Source organism: Bos javanicus, chromosome 11 (assembly GCF_032452875.1).
Source record: "Bos javanicus breed banteng chromosome 11, ARS-OSU_banteng_1.0, whole genome shotgun sequence".
In the NCBI taxonomy this organism is placed as follows: Eukaryota; Metazoa; Chordata; class Mammalia; order Artiodactyla; family Bovidae; genus Bos; species Bos javanicus.
In genome coordinates, this window is record NC_083878.1 from 7,391,235 (window position 1) to 7,415,948 (window position 24,714).

Below are 24,714 nucleotides of genomic sequence, written 5' to 3' on the forward strand. Positions count from 1 at the left end.
TATGAGGCATGAGGAATAGTTGACACAATCCGACCTGGAAAATGAGACCCAGAGATGGGATAGCTATTTTTTTCTTATTTTTTTATGCACGTCCACAGCAGCTTTATTTACAATGCTGTTGTTGTTATTGTTTAGTTGCTCAGTCGTGTTGGACTCTTTGTGACCCCATGGACAGTAGCCCATCAGGCTCCTCTGTCCATGGGATTCCCCAGACAAGAATATTGGAGTGGGTTGCCATTTCCTTCTCCACGGGATCTTCCTAATCCATGGACGGAACTTGCGGCTCCTGCATCTGCAGGCAGATTCTTTACTGCTAAGCCACCAGGAAGTCCTTCAGTAGAAGTTAGACATTTATAAATTGTAGTATCTCTTCTCAAGCGGAATTTGTCATGAAAGAAAGATCGGATGAGGCCCACAAGCAATTATCAGTTCAGTTCAGTTCAGTTGCTCAGTAGTGTCTGACTCTTTGTGATCCTATGGACTGCAGCACGCCAGGCTTCCCTGTCCATCACCAACTCCCAGAGCTTGCTCAAACTCATGTCCATCAAGTTGGTGGTGCCATCCAACCATCTCATCTTCTGTTGTCCCCTTCTCCTCCTGCCTTCAATCTTTCCCAGCATCAGGGTCTTTTCCAATGAGTCACTTCTTCGAATCAAGTGGCCAAAGTGTTGGAGCTTCAGCTTCAGCTTCAGCTTCAGCATCAGTCCTTCCAATGAAAATTCAGGACTGATTTCCTTTAGGAGTGACTGATTTGATCTCCTTGCAGTCCAAGGGGCTCTAAAAAGTCTTCTCCAACAACCAATTATATTCTAGTATAAGTGCTTAGTATGATGCTTAGCCAACTCCATCATTTTTAAAAAGTGGCTCATCCCTGAGTATCCTCCATCCTTCCAGCATCTCCTTGTACTATCTGACAGCTCTTCTGAAAGCCAAACAGTTTGTCTGCTTATACAAGTTCCAAAAACTGTTTAATGCATGTCAATCTGTGTTACCCAAGTGGTGTGGTATTTTGCCTCTTTTCCTAGTGTTAAATCCACCTTAAAGGATGAAGTCATAGAACGTGTTGTCCTCTTGGAAAAAGTTACTCAGAGTGATCTTCACAGGAAGTTCATTTGCTTTGCCCAGAACTCCATTGGGAACACTACTCAGTCCATCCAGCTAAAAAAGAAGACAGGAGGTGAGCCTGAAGGGGGATGCAGAATGCACGCAACTGCTTTTACCTAGGAGGAGAGGAACTTCCCTAAAAAGTAGTCATGGTGATGATAGCCACAAACGTGCACTAGATGCCAAGCTAAGCATGCACTTTGCTTGTGTTGATTCACTCAATACCTTCACCAAGGCCACACAGCTGTAAGTTTCACATCAGTGACCGAGAGCTGGTCCTCTTACTAATATTCTGCATACAGGGGCTGTGCTGGAGAAACCTATCATTTGTTCACTCACTCCTTAGTTCATTCACTCATTCATTCTTTCTGTAAAGACCTACAGAACATGCCCTACATGACAGGCATCACGCTGGGACCTAGCCCTCTTTCTTATTGTCCTCCCCTGGCTTCCAAATCCGGAGCATGTGATGGTCTGGACTTGGCGAGTGGAGGAGAGAAAGAAGGGAGATGGAGAAAAACGCTCAGTTTAGGAGTTACATGTATATATCACAGATTGTGGCTGGAGAGGAAATTCCTGATAAGGAATGGCTTTCAAATTTCTTTAAGAAGTTCAGAGTTGAAGGTGATATCATTTACTCACCGATGAATAGAGATGAGAGAACAAGCACGTTTGGAATGCTTGTGGGGCTTAACTAGGACACACGTAATGCCCGGCGCCTGGTGGATGCTCTGTAGAGGTGTGGGTTGAAGGTGCCAGGTGTTAGGTACTTTAGAGGTGGGAAAGCAAGATGGAAGTAGCTCTGGGCTCCAGGAAGTTTAGATTTTAGTAGATTTGATAACACATGAAAGTAAATTACAATAAATGAGAAGGAAGCTTATCAGGGAAAAGTAAATAAAAGTAGTTTTTGTCAGCTTCCCCAGTCACCCCAATCAGGAACTGGCCATTATCCTGGGTTCTCCTGAGTTTATTTTATGACAATTCCTTCAAGATGTGATCTAAGACATGTCCGGAATCAAGAGAAATGTTCTCAATGGCCGTGATTCTGGTAAATCACCTCTGGAAGAGGTGCCGGGCAGGCGCTGCTTGAGTGTGGGTGTGTGGGAGGGCGCTCTGCCTCTGTGACTGCTCAGCTCACACCCGCGCGTCTCTGTCCCCAGTGGTATTCCTCTACATCCTCCTGGGCGCAGTCATGGGCCTGGCAGGCATGCTGACCGCGGGCGCACTGCTCTACATGTACTGGATTGAAATAGTGCTGGTCTACCGAACCTACTGGAGCAAGGACAAGACGCTCGGGGGTAAGACGGCCCACCTCGCCTCTGCTGTTTCCCCTCTGAATGGACCCAGAGGGAGAGAGCTTGGGACACGCACGTTCCCTGAGGGGCAAAGTCATGACCCCCGGCTTCTGAGGTCCTTCTGCTGGTCTGGTGGCTTTACACCTGGGAGGGTTGGGCCCCCGGGGGAGAAATGATCTCTTCTCATTCCAGTTACTAGGAATCTTGCCAATGATGCTATTGTAGGACATATTGGACTTAAAAATGACTCTCCACTCAACATCCTAAAGCAAGATGGTGGATGACTTAACATCTCCGTGCCTCCTTCGTTCTCTCTTCTGTGAAGTAGGGTTGTAACCACAATGAATGCCATGTGGGCTCGTTGAATGGACACACTGAGGGTTAGAATGGCATGTAGCACAACGTAAGCACACAGGACGTGTCCGTGCCAGGCTTGCCAGGTGGCACTATTGGTAAAGAATCTGCCTGCCAGTGGGGATTGGCAGAATCCAACCCCCTGGGTCGGGAAGATCCCCTGGAGAAGGGAATGGCAACCCACTGCAGTATTCTTGCCTGGGAAATCCCATGGACAGAGGAGCCTGGTGGGCTACAGTCCACAGGGTCGTAAACAGGTAGACACGGCTGAGTGATCGAGCACGCACCCAGAGCTGCTCTACAACGCTGTGTTAGTTTCTGCTGTACAGCAAAGTGAGTCAGCTATATGTATACATGTATCCCCTCTCTCCAATAATACTATTTGAGAGGCATTATGCAAAGGGCTGGAAAATGAGCCAGTTGTGTCCAATTTCAGAGCCCAGAGGCTAACTTTTGAGATGTTCTAAAGTTTCCATTCGGAGAAGACAATGGCACCGCACTCCAGTCTCTTGCCTGGAAAATCCCGTGGACGGAGGAGCCTGGTAGGCTGCAGTCCATGGGGTCGCTAGAGTCAGACACGACTGAGTGACTTCACTTTCACTTTTCACTTTCACGCATTGGAGAAAGAAATGGCAACCCACTCCAGTGTTCTTGCCTGGAGAAACCCAGGGACGGGGAAGCCTGATGGGCTGCCGTCTATGGGGTTGCACAGAGTTGGATACGACTGAAGCGACTTAGCAGCAGTAGCAGTAGCAAAGTTTCCATTTAGTTCTTCAGCACACCTTAGAATCTATGTGTATTTATAATAGTTGAGTCAACAACGGCATTTGTTGTTATTGTTATTTGGTCGCTAAGTCCTGTCTGACTCTGTGTCCTCGTGGACTGTAGCCCACCAGGCTCCTCTGTCCACGGAATTCTCCAGGCAAGAATACTGGAGTGGGTTGCCATTCCCTTCTCCAGGGGATCTTCCCCATCTAGGGATTGAACCCACCTCTCCTGAATCGGCAGGCAAATTCTTTGCTGCTGGGAAGCCCCAACAGAATCTTATGAGACCTTGCTGCTGCTGCTAAGTCGCTTCAGTCGTGTCCGACTCTGTGCGACCCCATAGACGGCAGCCCACCAGTCTCCCCTGTCCCTGGGATTCTCCAGACAAGAACACTGGAGTGGGTTGCCATTTCTTTCTCCAGTGCATGAAAGTGAAAAGTGAAAATGAAGTCGCTCAGTCGTGTCCGACTCTAGCGACCCCATGGACTGAAGCCCACCAGGCTCCTCTGTCCACGGGATTTTCCAGGCAAGAGTACTGGAGTGGGGTGCCATTGCCTTCTCCGTATGAGACCTTAAAATACCCTAAACAAGTTCCAAAATATAGTTCTCTATCTGAAAGGGAAAGGAACAAGCCTGCTGTAAGTCAGACACTAAACTCTTCATCTACATTATCCCAGGAAACTCTGGCAGCAGCCTGCCAGGGGTTGTTTGTCCCTGATTTTACACTTGGGGGTTCAAACCCTGGTATGTGTGCCGTCAGCGCGCTAGCGTGCCAGGCCCTCACAGGGCTTTGTTCTCTGGATATTATCATGCTTCGATGGAGCAGACTGTCCTTTGATGTGTACCTAATAAGACAGCGGGGCTGCAGCTACAGAGACAGCCTGGAGGAACTCCGGAGTGCGTGTTGTTTAATCAGAAAAAAAGCCCTGGCTGTTTGATCTGACCTCAGGGAAGACACAGGAGTGCCTCATTGATTAGAATCTGATTCTGGGTGCACAGTGGATGCCCCTCAGCAGTGTGGTTCTGAAATAGTGAACACAGATGCTGCTTTTGACTTTCAAAATCAGTTCAGGGCTTCCCCAGTGACTCAGTGGTAAAGAATCTGCCTGCCAATCTTGGAGACGTGGGTTTGACCCCTGGGTTGGGAAGATCCCCCTGGAGGAGGAAATGGCAACCCACTCCAATATCCTTGCCTGGAGAACCCTGTGGACAGAGGAGCCTGGCGGGTTACAGTCCATGGGGTCACAAAGGGTCTGATCCAACTGAGTAACTAAACAAGGATCCCAAGTCTTAATTCTTCCCCACTTACCATAAGGCTTGAGCTTAGGTAGCTATTCACATTCTTTCTTGTTCCTCTTTCTCAGACCAAAAGGAGTTTGACGCCTTTGTATCCTATGCGAAATGGAGCCCCTTTGAGAGCGAGGCCTCTACATCTCTGAGTGAGGAAACCTTGGCTCTGAATCTTCTCCCTGATGTTTTGGAAAACAAATATGGATATACCCTGTGCCTGCTTGAAAGGGACGTGGCCCCTGGGGGAGGTAGGTCTGCAGCTGGCAGAAAACACAGAACAGGAGAGCTACAGGCATGCACTCTGCGTGTTGTCCTCCATTCTTTGTCTTGGGCTACATATCTTCTGGAAGGATTCATGAGCTTAGAACATCTTGGGCAATGACACAGAAAGCCATGTGTTGCAGAGACATGCTCCATCATGAAAAAAAAAATCCGTCTTCAGAAAGCCCAGAGAGACTTCCAGAACAAAGATATCTTTTCTGGCTCCTCAACCGGAAGTTAGTTCTGTCTTCCCAAATGAGTGGTCCCTCTCCTTCCTGGGACTCTGCCAGCCACAGACTCAGCATTGGGCTCAGCAGGCTCCCAGGCCAGGCACCCATGAGATGTGTGGACCTCATTCCTCCCACCGTCCTCCTCTGCCTCAGAGGCCCCCACCCAGGAGCCAGGGACATTGCTTGCCCCTCCCTCACTCCAGTCAACCTGGTTCCAGTGAGTTTTGATCCTGGAGGGACTCAGAAGTTGAGGGGAGAGAACACAGGGGAGGAAGCTGAACTGACAGTCACTAGACACGGAATATAATCCAACTGTCTGTACAGTTAGTAGATGCAGTAAAAGTGATGGAGAAAATCAGGCTTCTCCTTTCCTTTGCTATCACAAAGAACCCCGCTGGGTGGATCTGGGAGATTCAGGGTTATGGTGACTCAAGGTTTAACAATAACAATTGCAAATAATTAAATTCTTCCTCTCCAGTGTACACAGAGGACATTGTCAGCGTTATTAAGAAAAGCAGGAGGGGAATCTTCATCTTGAGCCCCAACTACGTCAGTGGACCCAGCATCTTTGAACTACAAGCAGCGGTGAATCTGGCTTTGGAGGATCAAACACTCAAACTGATTTTAATTAAGTTCTCTTCCTTCCAAGAGCCAGAGTCCCTACCTCATCTAGTGAGAAGAGCTCTCAGGGTTTTGCCTTCTGTCACCTGGAAAGGCTTAAAATCAGTTCCTCCCAACTCTAGATTCTGGACCCAAATACGCTACCACATGCCTGTGAAAAGCTCCAGGGGAGTCACGTGGAACCATCTGAGAACTATGCCATGGATTTTTTCTTTGGAAAAGACGCAGTAAGACAGAACCCACTGGGAGGAGCTCCCAGCCTGGAGGATGGTAAAATGGATGTGAACCACCTCCCTCTGCCTCTCGTCCTGCCCCTGGTGAGCAGAGACCTTGATGGATGGAACACACAGCACACACCAGGCTGATATCACCGGGAAGGGTCCTGCCAGCCCCGAGCAAGCTTGGCCGGCACTGGAATGAACGGAAGCTGTGGTGCAAGGCTCTGATTCCCTGGACAGGACAGAGGGAGGGCGAATTCTCCAGACTCCTGCACACATTCGGCCCACAAAGTCCCTAAGATTTTCCTAGTGGTGGCTGTGGACTGTTGTGTCTATTTTGTTTCGTACACATCACTTTAGATATCTTTGCAATCAAATAAATATTACTTTATTAGAAACAAGTGATTAAAACTTTGCCTAAAGCATCTCTGTGAAGAAGACAATTCTTACTCTGTGTTCACCATTCACTGGAGCCCAGTACGCAAGGAGGAAAAGAGAAAACAGGGGTCAAGGACCAGACAGGACCTTGGTTCATCTCTAGTGTGTCCTTGTGGGAACTAGAAGGAAGATCCCCTTCTGGGCTGACACAGCCCTGAGTCAGGACACAGGCCTTAGGGAGCAGAGTGGGGCTAATGTCAGCTCCTCCTTGTCTCCTGGCCTTTGTGCAGGGCCTGAAGTTCATGCTTTACTCTGGACCACAGGAAATGGGGACCAATTAAGCCAACATGATCTGGCCAATGAGGAGACAAGGAATCGACCAGTGGTTTTGCATGCGTGAGTGTGTGTGTGTATGTATGTGTGAGTGTGTGTGTTAAGTCACTTCAATCATGTCTGACTCTTTGCAACCCTATGGACGGTAGCCTGCCAGGTTCCTCTGTCAATGGGATTCTCCAGGCAAGAATACTGGAATGGGTAGCCATTTCCTTCTCCAGGAGATCTTCCTGACCCAGGGATCTTATGTGCAAAATATTGTGTTGGCCCGAAAGTTCGTTCAGGTTTTTCTGTAAGATGTTATGGAGCTTTTTGGCCAAGCCAATAGAAAGACAGTGGCAAGAGGCAGCAGCCAAGACAACAGTCTGGGAAATAATTCTCTACACTGGTTGACAGATAGCAATATTAGGGCTTGAACAGTGCTTAAGTCTGAACTGTTGGCCCATTGAGACTGGTGGTCCCCATGTGCTTCCTGACCCACCAGTCTCATTGAGGTCCTCGTAAGTGATGGACCATCAGCTGGGGGACCAAGTACCTGTTTCTCCTAGACAAGGCTCATTTCATTCTCATCAGTGTGTTTTCCTGATGAGAGTTCAACCTGCAGTTATAACAGTGTTCTAGTCACAGACGGATGTGCACATGTCATGCTCCGTCTTCCCCATTTGTTGTTATGGTTCAGTTGCTAAGTCGTGTCCAACTCTTTGCAAACCATGGACTGCAGTATGCCAGGCTTCCCTGTCCTTCACTCTCTCCTGGAGTTTGCTCAAACTCAGGTCCAGTGAATCAGTGATGCCATCCATCATCTCATCCTCAGTCGTCCCCTTCTCCTCCTACCCTCACTCTTTCCCAGCCTCAGGGTCTTTTCCAATGAATCAGCTTTTTACATCAGGTGGCCAAAGTACTGGAGCTTCCCCAATAGAAGGGAGCAATTCATTTGTGCAGTAAAGCATAGCACCTTCTGGACTGATTCACACATACTGTGCCCTGCTCACTGGTGTGAGCATGATCCAGGTTTAAAGCCATTGTCATCTGGCCACTGCTTAGTGCCGGTGGGAAAGGCTCTGAGGTTTCTTTGCACAGAGGCACCCACATCACACAAACCACGGTGGCTTGGCATCGAGCAGCATCCTTGTTGGGAATTTCAGTGATAAAGTTAAAGATGAGTTCAAGGGTACAAATTATTCCTGGACGGAGTTTCTTGTGGGAAGCCTCATTGCAGGCTCTCAGAAGGGAAGGAGGCACACTGTCATTGTCCCATGGTGTCATGGGATGACCCGAGTCCTTGGTTTTCCGGTCGGTCACTCTCAGAGACCTAAGCCTCAGAAATCTCTTTCGGCTAGTTTATCCAGGTTTCTTTTATTCTAGAATAAGTATGGCCATAGCTGATATTTCCGGAGGTCTGGAGTTTTGTTCTTTTTAAAATACTTATTTATTTATTTGGCTGTGCTGGGTCTTAGTTGCAGCACTTGAGATCTTCAGCCTTCGATTTGGCGTGTGAGATCTTTAGTTGAGGCATGTGGAATCCATTTCCCTGACCAGGGATCAAACCCAGGCCCCCTGTATTGGGAATGCTGAGTCTTAGCTTCTGGACCACCAGGAGGTCCTTGGAGTTTTGTTCTTAGATTAACCAAAGCTTATTGCTGCATACACACAAAAAAGAAACTAGGTCTATCATTTACAGAATACACTCTTTCAGGTGAATCGGTGCACTGAGAATGACAAATAAACATTTAGGATAAAGCTTTATTAATATTTCTTACAGGTAATTCAATCAAATAAGGTGGACAGCCAAAATGAGTTTGTGATACAGGAGATTGATGGTAATTAAACAATTGATCTCGGTAAAATGCAATGTGAAGGAATAATTTTTTTCCCCCACCGCACGTTCTAAATAAGGTGCCCATATGCTCTGCTTCTGTTTCATACCTGTTGTCCAAGTACAATTTTCATAGTGAGAGTATAATTTCTGATTCTGAAAATGTGTCCCACTTTAGATTGTGGTCATCTTACCTCTAGGGCACATCGTAGAATGGTCTTTACTGACCCTGGGTGATATCTCAGGCAGATCTGACAATGTACCTGGTCTCACCTGGGTTTTAACACCCACATTTACTATCTATATTATTACCTTTCCAGACTGCTGCTGCTGCTGCTGCTAAGTCACCTCAGTCGTGTCCGACTCTGTGCGACCCCATAGACGAAAGCCCACCAGGCTCCCCCGTCCCTGGGATTCTCCAGGCAAGAACACTGGAGTGGGTTGCCGTTTCCTTCTCCAATGCATGAAAGTGAAAAGTGAAAGTGAAGTCGCTCAGTCGTGTCCAACTCCTAGCGACCCCATGGACTGCAGCCTACCAGGCTCCTCCGTCCATGGGATTTTCCAGGCAAGAGTACTGGAGTGCGGTGCCATTGCCTTCTCCGACCAGATAAAATGGAGTAAGCATTCAACCACCTTTCCCCCACTCACTGTGGCTATGAAGCTTGGATTAGATGCGTATAGAAATCGGTTTGGTTTTTCAAATATGACACAAAAGAACCTATCTGTGAAACAGAAACAGAATCACAGACAGAACAGACTGCTGTCTGCCTAGGGAGCAGAGGTTGGAGGAAGGATGAAGTGGGAAGTTGGGATTAGCAGATGTACGCTTCCATATATAGGACGGATAAACAAGGCCCTCCTGTACAGCACACAGAACTGCATTCAATATCCTACGATAAATCATCGTGGGAAAGAATATTGTCAAAGGTATATATGTACACATACATGCATAACTTACACTACTGAGTACCTGCTTGGTTTCAAGAGCCGACGTCTCTGTGGTGGGGGGCGGGGGGAAGTGTCCGTTTTGATTCGTGGAGCTGTGGTCTCAAGAGGGCGTGGCCAACATCTCTTGACCCTTCCTTCTTTCCTCTTACCACCTGGTGGGGGCGCTGGAAGCCGCGACGGGAAACGCACTGCAGGGTGGGGCGCTTAAGAGCACCCGCACTCTCGAAGAGGGAGCCAGAGGTGTGTAGAACCTGAGCATACCTTGCTGAGTATAGACAGGAAGGCACTCAGGAAAGCAAACTCACCGCCAAGCCTCAGAGGCGTGAATCTGACCCTAAATAGAACAGCATAAACTCTGAGAACAGCACTATAGGATAGACGGCTTCCTGAGCTCCAGGGACCAGCCCAGACAGAACTGAAGGACAGTGAAAAAAAACTGACAGTGAAACCACAAGGCTGGTTAGCATTTTGGGCTTGAGTCCAACTAGGTCAGTTGCCTGCTTAAACAAAGTGGCATCCTACATAGGATTTCATAAGATCCAGAGTTGCATGACATAATATTTCAAATATCCAGGATAGAGTCCATTGAGAGCAAAACAGGGACATTTTCTGATGGAATTTTCAATGTAGGTAGATGTAATATCAACATACAAGGGACAAGGTAGGGGCCTTTGTGTGGTGGTAAGGCACACACAACTTGAAGTAGTAAAATATTATTTCCAAGTAGAAAGTGAGAGCGTAAATATATTTTTATTCCTTGTGTTGGGCTGTGCTCAAGTCATACTTTCTCCAACCCCATGGACTGTAGCCCTCCAGGCTTCTCTGTTCATGGACATTTTCAGGCAAGAGAACGAGTGGGTTGCCATACCCTCCTCCAGAGGGATCCTCCCCACCCAGGGATCGAACCCATGTCTCCAGTACTGGTAGGTGGGTTCTTTACCACTAGGACCACCTGGGAAGCCAGTGTGCAGGTGAGTCAGAGTGATGTGGCTGTGCACAGGGGCACGGGGCGGGGTCGGGGGGTATCCATCGTGGGCCAGAGGCTTAAACTGCATGGTGTCCAGGACAGATGAGAGGCAGTTTCCTCTGTGTGTACAGCCTTGGAAGGGCACTGGCAGACACCACACACCCATGCTGCTGATAGATGGGGCAGCAAGAGGAAGAGAAACACAGAAAACGGCAGCGGGAAACTGGAAGGCTCTCCTGCATGGTCCCTCCAGCGCCCTCTGCTGATGGAGCTACACGGTGCTCACCATAAAGGATAAATACTTCAGAAACCAAGTCCACTCCGTGGAGCAGATACTGAATGGTGAATCTGGGGCCAAGAGGTAATCGAGTGATTCCTGGCATAGAGTGCACCAATCCATCAATAGCTGTACATGCAAAAATTAAGTACTTCTCAGCAATAGAAGAGAATGTACCACTGAGACACACAACAGCTTGGCTGAAGCTCAAAGTGTGATGTGCGTGCATGCATGCTAAGTCACTTCAGTAACGTCCGACTCTTTGTGACTCTGGACTGTAGCCCGCCAGGCTCCTCTGTCCATGGAGTTTCCCAGGCAAGAATAACCTTGCCCTCCTCCAGGGGATCTTCTGGACCCAGAGATTGAACCTGAGTCTCTTATGTCTCCTGCATTGGCAGGTGATTTCTTTACCATTAGTGACACTTTGGAAGCCTGTTGTTGTTTAGTTGCTAAGTCGTGTCCAGCTCTGCCACCCCATGGACTGTAGCCTGCCAGGCGCCTCTATCCATGGGATTCTCCAGGCAAGAATACTGGGGTGGGTTGCCATTTCCTTCTCCAGGAGATCTTCCCGACCCAGGAACTAAACCCACATCTCCTGCATTTGCATGCAGATTCTTTACCACTGAGCCACCTGGGAAATAGATACATGTATGAATGATTCAATTTACTGTAATAACACAGTGTTGTACAGCAACTATATGCCAATAAATTTTAAAAAAAAGAATCTAAAATTCATCTGGTGTCTATTATGTACTAAGCACTTTCCTCTCAGACATGTATTTAATCACCTAATCTCCACATCACCTTTAAGATAGTCATCATCATCACCACCATCACCATCAGAACCATCATCATTACCATCAATAAGGCAGTTGAAGCTCTGTGGTGTTTAGAAGATGCCCAAGATCACACAACTTCAACTTTCTTCTCTCTACAAAATCCCTATTCCCTTAGGGAAGCGATCACATTAGAATTGAAGACCGAGCCAGGAGCCACACTCTGGTGTGAAGACGTGTTTCATTTCAGAGCTCATATTCACGCCCACCCCATCCACCAGCAGCACCGTGGTGCCTCTACTCTGACGATGCAGAATCTCCCAGAGTACAGCGCACCCTTCCACAGCGTCCTCTGTTCCTCCCTGAGTAGTGGAAGTTTTGACTTTGGGGAGCAGAGACAGAGCTCAGCTCTTCTGTCCTGAGAGCGGGGTCAAAGCTCTTGACTTCACTCCAGCACGGGATGCAGGCTTTCAATTTAGGGTGTGACGTGCCAGCCCTTGATTCGAAGCCATCCAGCTTAATTGCTAGTTGCGGGCTTGGAAAGCAAATGGTGTTTCTGGACAGCACTGGCCAATTCTCTATCCCTGCTTTCTTCTCCTTTCTTCCTAAAAAAAGAATCAAATTTAAGCCCCAACAAAGTAACAAGAGCTTTGGGGCAAGCGATGGATACTTCAATTCCAGAAGCACTGTGCGGTAAAGTCAATTATGCCGCCTACTAGGGGAAAGAAGAAAAGATGTGCTGATCATTTTGTTTAAAACTATTCTTGGAGGAAGGTGATTATCTAATTAACCATGGGCATGCACAGAAAAGTCAATTCTGCTCTTTGAGAACAGAAGCGGCTTTGTGAAACTGAGGGTAAAAAGGAAGAAAACCAGCAACCCCCACCTCAAACTTTGTTTCCAACTGTGCACAGTTGAGGTCCTAGGTGAAGAGAGATTTCTCTGCTGGGTACATCACCCCTTAATTAGTCTCTTGAGGGTGGACCGGATTTGGTCACTTAAATTACAAGGGATCCACTGGGAAGAGGATGTCCTTCCCTCCACACCACTGGACTCCATGAGAAGACGGGTTTAGAAGAGCAGATGACAAGGATCACAAGGCTTCTTGGGACCCGGCACCAAAAACGGTCAGAGGAAGCCAGGTTTCTACCGCTAATACAGTCATCAGATGATTAAACCAAAAGCTTCAGATGGGTCATGAGTTTGCTGACCTAAAATGCCATAAAAATTCCTTTGGTGCTCTGCTTTGCAAGCTGAGTTTTCCCTCCATCATATTTCAAATCTGTTTGTCTATGAACCTGGTTTAGATGATGATTACATGGTCACCTTAATCTCTGGGCTTCCCTGGTGGCTCAGACAGTAAAGAATCTGCCTGCAATGCAGGACACCCAGGTATAACCTCTGGGTAGGGAAGATCCCCTGGAGAAGGGAATGGCAACCCACTCCAGTATTCTTTCCTGGAGAATTCTATGGACTGAGGAACCTGGGGTGATACAATCCATGGGGTCACAGAGAGTCGGACACCACTGAAATGACGAATCAGTTCAGTTCAGTTCAGTCACTCAGTCGTGTTCGACTCTTTGTGACCCCATGAACCGCAGAACGCCAGGCCTCCCTGTCCATCACCAACTCCCAGAACTTACTCAAATTCATGTCCATTGAGTTGGTGATGACATCCAACCATCTCATCCTCTGTCATCCCCTTGTCCTCCTGCCTTCAATCTTTTGTAGCATCAGGGTCTCATTGGAAAAAATGAGTCAGCTCTTCACATCAGTTGGCCAAAATATTGCAGTTTCAGCTTCAACATCAGTCCTTCCAGTGAACACCTAGGACTGATTCCCTTTAGGATGGACTGTTTGGATCTCCTTGCAGTCCAAAGGACTCTCAAGAGTCTTCTCCAACACAACAGTTCAAAAGCATCAATTCTTCGACGCTCAGTTTTCTTTATAGTCCAACTCTTACATTCATGACTACTGGAAAAACCATAGCTTTGCTGCTGCTGCTGCTGCTACGTCACCTCAGTCGTGTCCGACTCTGTGTGACCCCATAGACGGCAGCCCACTAGGCTGCCCCGTCCCTGGGATTCTCCAGGGAAGAACACTGGAGTGGGTTGCCATTTCCTTCTCCAGTGCATGAAAGTGAAAGTGAAGTTGCTCAGTCGTGTCTGACTCTTAGCGGCCCCATGGACTGCAGCCTACCAGGCTCCTCGGTCCATGCGATTTTCCAGGCAAGAGTACTGGAGTGGGGTGCCATTGCCTTCTCCGTTGACTAGTACTTAATCATTAATTGAACCTTCCAAGGTGTAGTACTGAGGCTTCCCACTAGGTGTCAGCAGTGTAACTGCCAGAGAACTCAGGGAAAGTATTTCATTACAGAAGTCAAATCTGAGCAAATAATTAAGTGTGGTTCAAGAGCTACCTGCAGCCTTGGCCATGCAAAACAAGGGAGCTAGCAGGGGGAGGAGAGAAGGAGCAAGTGCAACCCAGGTTTCTGGGAGACAGGGAAGAACCCTCTTCCTGGTTAGGAGGGCCCTAGTGACACCTGGAATGAGAACCATGGTGTTCTTTTTAATTTTCGCTCACAAGATGAAACCAGTGTGCAGTGACGTGAGGAAACAGCTTTAAAGGAACAGGTATTTCTGCTTCATAAATTGCTCTTCGAATCATGATTGGATGGAAGTCACACAGGTAGTTAGTTCTCTGGGCTTTCTCGAGTCTGCTGAGTGACAGGATGCGTTAAGTCAGAAGCTGTGTTGCCTGAACACAAATGCTGTAAAGGTGACTGGAAAACATGTGTACTTGGAGCTCAGTGACACGCTTGGACTCTTCCCGGAATGACCCACGGGCTGTGTGTACATCACCTGTGACCCAGGTGGCGGCTGGCACGCTCTGACAATCCTCCTCTCTTCACAAGAGTGGTGCAGCAGGGCGCACGCCCTGAGAGAAGCCCCAGCATGGGCATTCGGGGGCTTGTGCCTTTCTGTTCTTGGAATTGGTGCCTGTTGCTAGCGACCCTCCAGTGCTGCGGAGCATCTTCTGAGTTGAACAGATCCACAGACTCCTCTGCCCGGCGTGAGCTTAATGTCCGGTATGCTGCTGCCAGCTCCCAGCCAGCCGAGACAATATCTGTCTTCACACTGGATTATGACTACGTGCAAATTCCCTACGAGGTCACCCTCTGGATACTCCTAGCATCACTTGCAAAAATAGGTAAGGCCCCGAGTATGTTAGCTGGTTTGGGGAGTTGTTTTCTATGTGAGATAATGTGTATGAAAATGCCTTGTAGATGGTGGGTCAAGTGGATTTTAACTATTGCTGCTCTTAGATAAAAATTGTATTCTCTTGACTCAAGGGAAAGGCATTTTTGTCTGGCCATTTATTGCTTCAGGTTGTGCTATGAAATTTAAGAACCTACTTCTGGGCTCTGGGTTGTTTCTATTTCATCTCCTTTCAGGGTGACAGCCATGTGACACTATTTGGTATGTAAAAATCTCAAGTTCTGTGCGTTAAGAAATGCGGAGTAAAGTATGCTGACCTTGGGGTGATGCCCACTGGAAATTTTAGGACCCACATAATGATTCTTCTGTAAAATGTGCTTTCTTCATTCTTGGCCATGGAACCATGGGCTTCATCAATGACTCTCTTTGTTCATTTTTAAAAGTGGTGTGTGCTCCTTGAAAATTGACAGAAAGCAAGAAACAAGGCAACCAGTGGCAACTCATATCCCTCAGTGTTGAGGGAGGGTGGAATTAGAGATGGTATCTGTCAGTAAAATCTTGGTTTACACCTGAGCCAAGAGGAGCCAAGGGAGCACTTGTGGTTTCTTCTGCGACATAAAGTGGAGTCAAGCTAATGGATGAAATTCTAGCCAGGGTTCTTAGTGCCTCCAGCCAAAGTGATGGATTCCACTCTGAGACCATTTAATCCCCAACTTCACCCCCTTGTCTCCTTAAAAACAGGTATTCCAGAGCGGAAGGCGGATACAATTATCTCAGTGGTCAAGCATAGCATCTCCTTTGCCTTAGTGATAAACTTTGTTATTTGAATAGATAGATTGTCTCAGTGAAGGAGACACAGTGAAGTACGTAGGTGGCTATTTATATGTTTTGTCTGGAATGGCTGTGAAGTGTGGGTTAAGGCAAGAAATCAGACAGTTAACTCAGGATGCTGGCCATTTCATTGAACTCGCTCCTCGTGGATGTTGGGGGCACCGGCATATTCATTAGGCGCCCTTCATAACTGCCATTCATTTTGAGCTCGTAATGTATGCAGATAAATTGTCAGTTTGAAGAACTCTTGTGCGGTCACATGACCCGATGACACAGAGGGTCTCACATTATTTCTGAGAAGTGCTCAAGTAATCATGGGGTTTCCCAAGGGGATGATATTCTCGCTTCAGAGCTACGGGTCTATCACCTTTCCTGCAAGCACACAGATGCTAAGAACAGTCCAGGTGATCTTCTGTGACCTTGAGATGTCCTTTGTCAAAATGCCAGCGATTCTGGTCCCACCCACTCCCTTCCTTTCCACAGGAATGCGTGATGTTGGTCCAGAACCAAGAAACTAAATCTGCCACTGACTAGTCACGCTGCCTTTTTAAATCTCAATTTGTTCATCTGTGAAATTATTCCTGAGATCTCTTCCTGGTGCAAATAAGGATTTTTTAATGGAAAAGAAGCTTCCATTCTATACCACTAAACATCTCAATGTACACAGTGTATGTTTTATACCAACAGAAAACACAGATAGTCCTTTAGAGGTGTTGCATGTGCCCAGACTATGTCTACAAGTTGAGAGTCCTGTGAGGATGCTGTTGTTCACTGAACTGCTGCCTAAATGTTCTTGATTTTCATGTGGATGCAACTCAACATGCTATAGAAAAAAAAAAAAACTAAAGTAAGTTATCAGGTGGGGCATGCCTATTGAAAAACAATGTCATCTTTGCTGGCCTTTAAGAATTCAGATTATGTTTGTATTGCACATGAAAAGAGGGATTCCCTGATAGCTCAGTTGGTAAAGAATCTTCCTGCAGTTCAGGAGACGCTGGTTCGATTCCTGATTTGAGAAGATCCCCTGGATAAGGGAAAGGCCTGGAGACTTCCGTGGACTGTATAGTCCATGGGACTGCAAAGAGTCAGACACGACTGAGCGACTTGAAATGAAGGTCAAATTTAGTGAATGCATAGTGTGATCCAGGCATTGGGCTTGTAGCTTTACTCTTGTTGCTGTTCAGTCGCTAAGTCATGCCCGTTTCTTCACATCCCCATGGACTGCAGCACACCAGGCTTTCCCATCCTTCACTACCTCCTGGGGTTTGCTCAAACTCATGTCCATTGAATCAGTGAGGCCATCCAACCATCTCATCCTCTGTCGCCCCCTTCTCCTCTTGCCCTCAGTCTTTCCTAGCATCAGGTCTTTCGAACCAGGTGACCAAAGTATTGGAGCTTCAGCTTCAGCACCAGTCCATCCCATGAATATTCAGGATCGATTTCCTTTAGAATTGACTGGATAACTTTATATACGATAGCAAAAATAATAATAATAATAATAATAGTGACATAAAACTTTAACACTTAAGGAGTCCACAAAGATTTTTTAGATTCTATATTGTAAAGCTTGAATCAAAATCTGATTAATAATCGCTAGTATTATCATTCATTCTTTTATTCAGTCTTCTACCAAGACACATGTATTGAGCGCCCAGGCAATGTGTGGGAATCATTTTGGTCCCTAGCCTCAAAGGAAAAGATGGGTGAGTCTAGTCGTGCCTCATAGGTGCTCCAACAAGGGCCATCTTTGACTTTCAGGCAGGACTTAGTTATCTGTGGCCATTTAAGTTTCAGGCCCTGAAACTGTAAAGTCTAAAAGTGAGTGACTGTTTTGTCCATTATGGAAAGGGAGAAGAGGTGAGAAAGGTGAAATTCACAAAGTATTTCCCTGAAAGGGCCCTGCTTACAGGCTGGACCCTCTTGCTGCTATCAGTGTGTAGATACGCCTTAGTTTCAGGCAGGTGACGTGGGCTCATTTCAGGAAATTCAGTTCCTGGAAGCAGGACCACCCCGGGGGAGACACAGGGCCTGAAAAAAATCACACTAGGGGCTCTTCTGCCTACCTTACATATTTTAAAAGTTAAGTGTGATTAAAATAAGCACTCATCGAAGAAGGAAGAGGAGCAAGAGAGGGGAGAAGGAGAAGAAGGAAGCTCTTAGTAAGAAATGGAGAGCGCTTCCCTGGTGGTCCAGTGCTTAAGAATCTGCCTGCCAATGCAGGGGACCCGGGTTTGATCCCTGGTCCAGGAAGATTTCACAGGCTGCAGGCAACTAAGCCTGTGTACCACAGCTGCTGAAGCCTGTACACTTCAACCCATGCTCTGTAACAAAAGAAGCCACCACAATGAGAAGCCTGGGCACCGCAACTTGAATGTAGCTTCCGCTCACCTTAACTGAAGAAAGCCCTCATGCAGCAATAATGCACAGCCAAAAATAAATAAGAAAAAAAAAAAAGGAAGAAACAGAGAAAGCAGCACTCTAGAAGGCGAACTTAAACTGGTCTTGAAGCCAGTGGGCTGGGTGTGTGGTTTGGCGTGTCTCTGGATACTAATTAAAGTCCATTGTATTAGTTCAGTTCAGTTAAGTCGCTCAGTCCTGTCCAACTCTTTGCAACCCCATGAATCGCAGCACACCAGGCTTCCCTGTCCATCACCAACTCCCGGAGTTCACTCAGACTCACGTCCATCGAGTCAGTGACGCCATCCAGCCATCTCATCCTCTGTCGTCCCCTTCTCCTGCCCCCAATCCCACCCAGCATCAGAGTCTTTTCCAATGAGTCAACTCTTCCTATGAGGTGGCCAAAGTACTGGAGTTTCAGCTTCAGCATCATTCCCTCCAAAGAACACCCAGGGATGATCTCCTTAAGAATGGACTGGTTGGACCTCCTTGCAGGCCAAGGGACTCTCAAGAGTCTTCTCCAACACCACAGTTCAAAAGCATCAATTCTTCAGTGCTCAGCCTTCTTCACAGGCCAACTCTCACATCCATACATGACCACAGGAAAAACCATAGCCTTGACTAGACGGACCTTTGTTGGCAAAGTAATGTCTCTGCTTTTGAATATGCTATCTAGGTTGGTCATAACTTTCCTTCCAAGGAGTAAGTGTCTTTTAATCTCATGGCTGCAGTCACCATCTGCAGTGATTTTGGAGCCCAGAAAAATAAAGTCTGACACGGTTTCCACTGTTTCCCCATCTATTTCCCATGAAGTGATGAGACCGGATGCCATGATCTTCGTTTTCTGAATGTTGAGCTTTCAGCCAACTTTTTCACTTTCCACTTTCACTTTCATCAAGAGGCTTTTCAGTTCCTCTTCACTTTCTGCCATAAGGGTGGTGTCATCTGCATATCTGAGGTTATTGATATTTCTCCCAGCAATCTTGATTCCAGCTTGTGTTTCTTCCAGCCCAGCATTTCTCATGATGTACTCTGCATAGAAGTTAAATAAGCAGGATGACAATACACAGCCTTGACATACTCCTTTTCCTATTTGGAACCAGTCTGTGGTTCCATGTCCAGTTCTAACGGTTGCTTCCTGACCTGCATATAGGTTTCTCAAGAGGCAGGTCAGGTGGTCTGGTATTCCCATCTCTTTCAGAATTTTCCACAGTTTATTGTGATCCACACAGTCAAAGGCTTTGGCAGAGTCAATAAAGCAGAAATAGATGTTTTTCTGGAACTCCCTTGCTTTTCCCATGATCCAGCGGATGTTGGCAATTTGATCTCTGGTTCCTCTGCCTTTTCTAAAACCAGCTTGAACATCTGGAAGTTCATGGTTCACGTATTGCTGAAGCCTGGCTTGGAGAATTTTGAGCGTTACTTTACTAGTGTGTGAGATGAGTGTAATTGTGCAGTAGTTTGAGCATTCTTTGGCATTGCCTTTCTTTGGGATTGGAATGAAAACTGATCTTTTCCAGTCCTGTGGCCACTGCTGAGTTTTCCAAATTTGCTGGCATATTGAGTGCAGCACTTTCACAGCATCATCTTTGAGGATTTGAAATAGCTCAACTGGAATTCCATCACCTCCACTAGCTTTGTTTGTAGTGATGCTTTCTAAGGCCCACTTGACTTCACATTCCAGGATGTCTGGCTCTAGGTGAGTGATCACGTCATCGTGATTATCTGGGTCATGAAGATCTTTTTTGTACAGTTCCTCTGTGTATTCTTGCCACCTCTTATTTATATCTTCTGCTTCTGTTAGATCCATACCATTTCTGTCCTTTATCGAGCCCATCTTTGCATGAAATGTTCCCTTGGTATCTCTAATTTTCTTGAAGGGATCTCTAGTCTTTCCCATTCTGTTCTTTTCCTGTATTCCTTTGCAGTGATCACTGAGGAAGGCTTTCTTATCTCTCCTTGCTATTCTTTGGAACTCTGCATTCAGATGCTTATATCTTTCCTTTTCTCCTTTCCTTTTCACTTCTCTTCTTTTCACAGCTATTTGTAAGGCCTCCCCAGACAGCCATTTTGCTTTTTTGCATTTCTTTTCCATGGGGATGGTCTTTATCCCTGTCTCCTGTACAATGTCACGAACCTCATTCCATAGTTCATCAAGCACTCTATCAGATCTAGGCCCTTAAATCTATTTCTCACTTCCACTGTATAATCATAAGGGATTTGATTTAGGTCATACCTGAATGGTCTAGTGGTTTTCCCTACTTTCTTCAATTTCAGTCTGAATTTGCCAATAAGGAGTTCATGATCTGAGCCACAGTCAGCTCCCAGTCTTGTTTTTGGTGACTGTATAGAGCTTCTCCATCTTTGGCTGCAAAGAATATAATCAATCTGATTTCAGTGTTGACCATCTGGTGATGTCCGTGTGTAGAGTCTTCTCTTATGTTGTTGGAAGAGGGTGTTTGTTATGACCAGTGCATTCTCTTGGCAAAACTCTATTAGCCTTTGCCCTGCTTCATTCCATATTCCAAGGGCAAATTTGCCTGTTACTCCCGGTGTTTCTTGACTTCCTACTTTTGCATTCCAGTCCCCTATAATGAAAAGGACATCTTTTTTGGGTGTTAGTTCTAAAAGGTCTTGGAGGTCTTCATAGAACCGTTCAACTTCAGCTTCTTCAGCGTTACTGGTTAGGGCATAGACTTGGATTACTGTGATACTGAAACGGTTTGCCTTGGAAATGAACAGAGACCATTCTTTCATTTTTGAGATTGCATCCAAGTACTGCATTTCGGATTCTTTTGTTGACCATGATGGCTACTCCATTTCTTCTAAGGGATTCCTGCCCACAGTAGTAGATATAGTGGTCATCTGAGTTAAATTCACCCATTCCAGTCCACTTTAGTTTGCTGATTCCTAGAATGTCGACGTTCACTCTTGCCATCTCCTGTTTGACCACTTCCAATTTGCCTTGATTCATGGACCTAACATTCCAGGTTCCTATGCAATATTGCTCTTTACAGCATCAGACCTTGCTTCTATCACCAGTCACATCCACAACTGGGTATTGTTTTTGCTTTGGCTCCGTCTCTTCATTCTTTCCGGAGTTATTTCTCCACTCATCTCCAGTAGCATATTGGGCACCTACTGACCTGGGGAGTTCCCCTTTCAGTATCCTATCATTTTGCCTTTTCATACTGTTCATGGGGTTCTCAAGGCAAGAATACTGAAGACGTTTGCCATTCCCTTCTCCAGTGGACCACATTCTGTCAGACCTCTCCACCATGACCCGCCCGTCTTGGGTTGCCCCACGGGCGTGGCTTAGTTTCATAGAGTTAGACCAGGCTGTGGTCCATGTGATTAGATTGACTAGTTTTCTGTGAGTATGGTTTCAGTGTGTCTGCCCTCTGATGCCCTCTTGCAACACCTACCGTCTTACTTGGGTTTCTCTTACCTTGGACGTGGGGTATCTCTTCACGGCTGCTCCAGCAAAGCACAGCTGCTGCTCCTTACCTTGGATGAGGGGTATCTCCTCGCCGCCCCTCCTGACCTTGAACGTGGAGTAGCTCCTCTAGGCCCTCCTGCACCTGCGCAGCTACCGCTCCTTGGATGTGGGGTTGCTCCTCTCGACTGAGGGACTAACACTACCTCTTTAGCCTTGAATTTCACACCCTTCATTGTTTAGCTCAAAATTATCTTGCAACTCTTCCCCTAATAATCTTCCCAATTAAAATGTGCTCCAGTCAGATTGTTGCAGGGAAGAACAAAATCTGACTACAGGTCAGATCTGTTTCTTTTACTTTAACCTTTGCTTCTCGTTGCTTCTGTTTACTAAGAGAATACTGTCTGTACATAATGGCCTGCCTTGGTGAACCCAGCCCCTCGGCCTGAAGGTTAAACCAAAGTGCCTTTGCTCAGGGAAACACCCTGACTGGGTCCACCTGTGGGTTGCTACAGGAAGGAAGAAATTAACACATGCCCTCCCAGTGCTAGCCATCCCAGGAGATATTTGCAAGATTACAGGGCTTTTTACTTTAATTCCTCACCACCTCTGCCTCTGTGTTTTAAAGAAACTGGCATCCAGGCCCTCCAAAGAGCAAGTTTGGACTCAGTAACAAGGTGAATCTACTCAATGAATGAAGATATTTTTGAAACCATCTAGCCGGGCTATTGGAGAAGGCAGTGGCACCCCACTCCAGTACTCTTGCCTGGAAAATCCCATGGACGGGGGAGCCTGGTAGGCTGCCGTCTATGGGGTCGCACAGAGTCAGACACGACTGAAGCAACTTAGCAGCAGCAGCAGCAGCAGCTGGGCTATTCCTGACTCTCCCCTATTTCTCTCCGAGTTCTCCCCTTCTAAAATGCCTTCCCTTCTGTTATTCGATTATGTAAGCCCTTGTTGTTGTTTAGTTGTTCAGTCGTGTCTGACTTTTTATGACCCCCCTGGACTGTATCCCTTGAGCGGGGATTCGACACCCAGATATACATGGTGTAGAACATCTGGCAGCAGGAAGTGGAATGGGCTGGGAGATGGGGGGTGAAGTAGGAGGTCAGGAAGACACTGCAGTGAGTGGATGAGAAGTGGGGAGAACCTGCCCTCAGTGAAAGTCACGGGAGTGGAGGAGAGTAGATACGTGTCAGGGGCAGCGAGTGGAAGGTGTAAGTGATAAAATAGGTTGCTGATGCATGAGGAGCAGAGGTGATGGAGTCCTCATAAGAATGCCACTTGACTTCCTCTTAAGTGGATGACTGGGTGGCAATGTCACTGGTTAAATCAGGGAAACAAAGATTTTTCATCTTTATTTATTGGTTTGGTCGAGAAGGAGGTGTACATTTGGAAGGAGCTGGTGTTAAATCCCAGTGATAGACATTTTTTTTTTAAGTTAAAAATGCTTGTTTTATTTTATTTTTAGTTGAAGTGCCAGTGTATATATAAGTTACAGGTATAGGACATAGTGATTCATAATTTTTAAAGGTTATGCTCCATTAATGCATGGGTGCTAAGTCTTCAGTTGTGTCTGACTCTGTTCGACCCTATGGACTGTAGCCAGCTGGGTTCCTCTGTCCATGGAATTCTCCAAAGAAGAATACTGGAATGGGTTGCCATTTCCTCCTCCGGGAGATCTTCCCAACCCAGGAATCAGAACCTGTGTCTTTCATGTCTCCTGCATTGGCAGGCGGGTTCTTTACCACTGGCACCACCTGGGAAGATATACTGTATTTATAGTTATTATAAAATATTGGCTGTATTCTCCATGCTGTACAATACATCCTTGTAGCTTATGCTTCACCTAATAGTTTGCACCTCTGACTCCCCTACCTATATCTTACCCTGGCCCCGTGCCCCTCCCCACTGGTAACTACTAGTTTGTTCTCTATACCTGTGAAGTTGCTTATTTTTTTGTTAAATTCGCTAGTTTGTCCTGTGGATCCCTCAAGACTCTTGCTTGAGCTTCAAAGGCGAGTTTTGCATGAGAGCCGAGTTCTCTCTCTCATAGCCCTCAGGATGGAGGAGGCAGAAAGCAGGAGGAGGCAGGAGGGCACCGAAGGACTGAGAAGATTCTAGAACCTGCACAGGCTGTGGGAAGCACTTGATCTTGTCAAGCTCCAGCCTTGACAAGGATGCTGAGGCTGGGGGATGCGTGCCGGCTTGCCTGGGTACCCATCAGCGTGGCTCTGAAAGGCCCCTGGCACCCACCTCCACTGGTGTCCCAGCGACCAGAGCCGGGTTACCTGCCCACCTCTCATCCTGGTTCTCTGCTCCGCAGGCTTCCACCTCAACCGCAGGCTACCGGGCCTCATGCCTGAGAGTTGCCTGCTCATCCTCGTGGGGGCGCTGGTAGGCGCGGTCATCTTCGGAACGGACCACAAGTCCCCGCCGGTGATGGACTCGAGCATCTATTTCTTGTACCTCCTCCCGCCCATCGTCCTGGAAAGCGGCTACTTCATGCCCACGCGGCCCTTCTTCGAGAACCTTGGCTCCATCCTGTGGTGGGCGGGCCTGGGCGCCCTGCTCAACGCCTTCGGCATCGGCCTCTCGCTCTACTTGATCTGCCAGGTCCCGGCCTTTGGGCTGGGCGACATCAACCTGCTTCAGAACCTGCTGTTCGGGAGTCTCATCTCGGCCGTGGACCCGGTGGCCGTCCTGGCCGTGTTCGAGGAGGCACGTGTGAACGAGCAGCTATACATGATGATCTTTGGGGAGGCCCTGCTCAATGACGGCATCAGCGTGGTGAGACGCACACACGGTCCCCAGGGAGCGGGGCAGGGGTCGGGGGTGGGAAGCGGGCAGCACAGAGACTGGCCCGGGCGGCCTGGCCACATCCGCCACTGGGATCTGCAGGGTGCCCACACTGGCTTGCTACACTGCTCGCCTTCATTAGCTTCTAAGTTTTGTGTTTTTTGGCCAAGAAGGATGTGGGATATTAGCGCCTCCATCAGGGATTGAACCTGCAACCCCCTACACTGGAAGGCAAAATCCTAACCACTGGACTGCCGAGGAAATCCCCACTATCTTCTTTAAAGAGAGAAACAGAGGAGAGGATGCATAAGTCTAGTGAATTTGGTTTTTCACTTTGCAGAAACCCTTGCTAAAGGCTCTTCTGTGTTTTCACACTGGGTCGAGCAACACTATTGTTGTT

The 24,714-nt window shown here is 47.2% G+C and overlaps 2 protein-coding genes across 2 annotated transcripts in view; both read left to right on the forward strand.

Annotated features, from left to right (window-relative positions):
- Window positions 1-6,591, forward strand: part of IL18RAP (interleukin 18 receptor accessory protein) — a 30,494-nt gene extending 23,903 nt beyond the window's left edge. Inside the window, exons 8-11 of the mRNA XM_061431794.1 lie at window positions 1,026-1,177; window positions 2,265-2,402; window positions 4,883-5,056; window positions 5,778-6,591. Of these exons, the coding sequence (XP_061287778.1) occupies window positions 1,026-1,177; window positions 2,265-2,402; window positions 4,883-5,056; window positions 5,778-6,151 (838 nt within the window). The 3' untranslated portion in view covers window positions 6,152-6,591. The remainder of the gene's footprint in view (window positions 1-1,025; window positions 1,178-2,264; window positions 2,403-4,882; window positions 5,057-5,777) is intronic.
- A 7,433-nt stretch (window positions 6,592-14,024) lies between these two features.
- The window catches only part of SLC9A4 (solute carrier family 9 member A4), a 56,405-nt gene continuing 45,715 nt past the window's right edge, over window positions 14,025-24,714 (forward strand). The window contains exons 1-2 of the mRNA XM_061431795.1: window positions 14,025-14,843; window positions 23,842-24,305. Of these exons, the coding sequence (XP_061287779.1) occupies window positions 14,588-14,843; window positions 23,842-24,305 (720 nt within the window). The 5' untranslated portion in view covers window positions 14,025-14,587. The remainder of the gene's footprint in view (window positions 14,844-23,841; window positions 24,306-24,714) is intronic.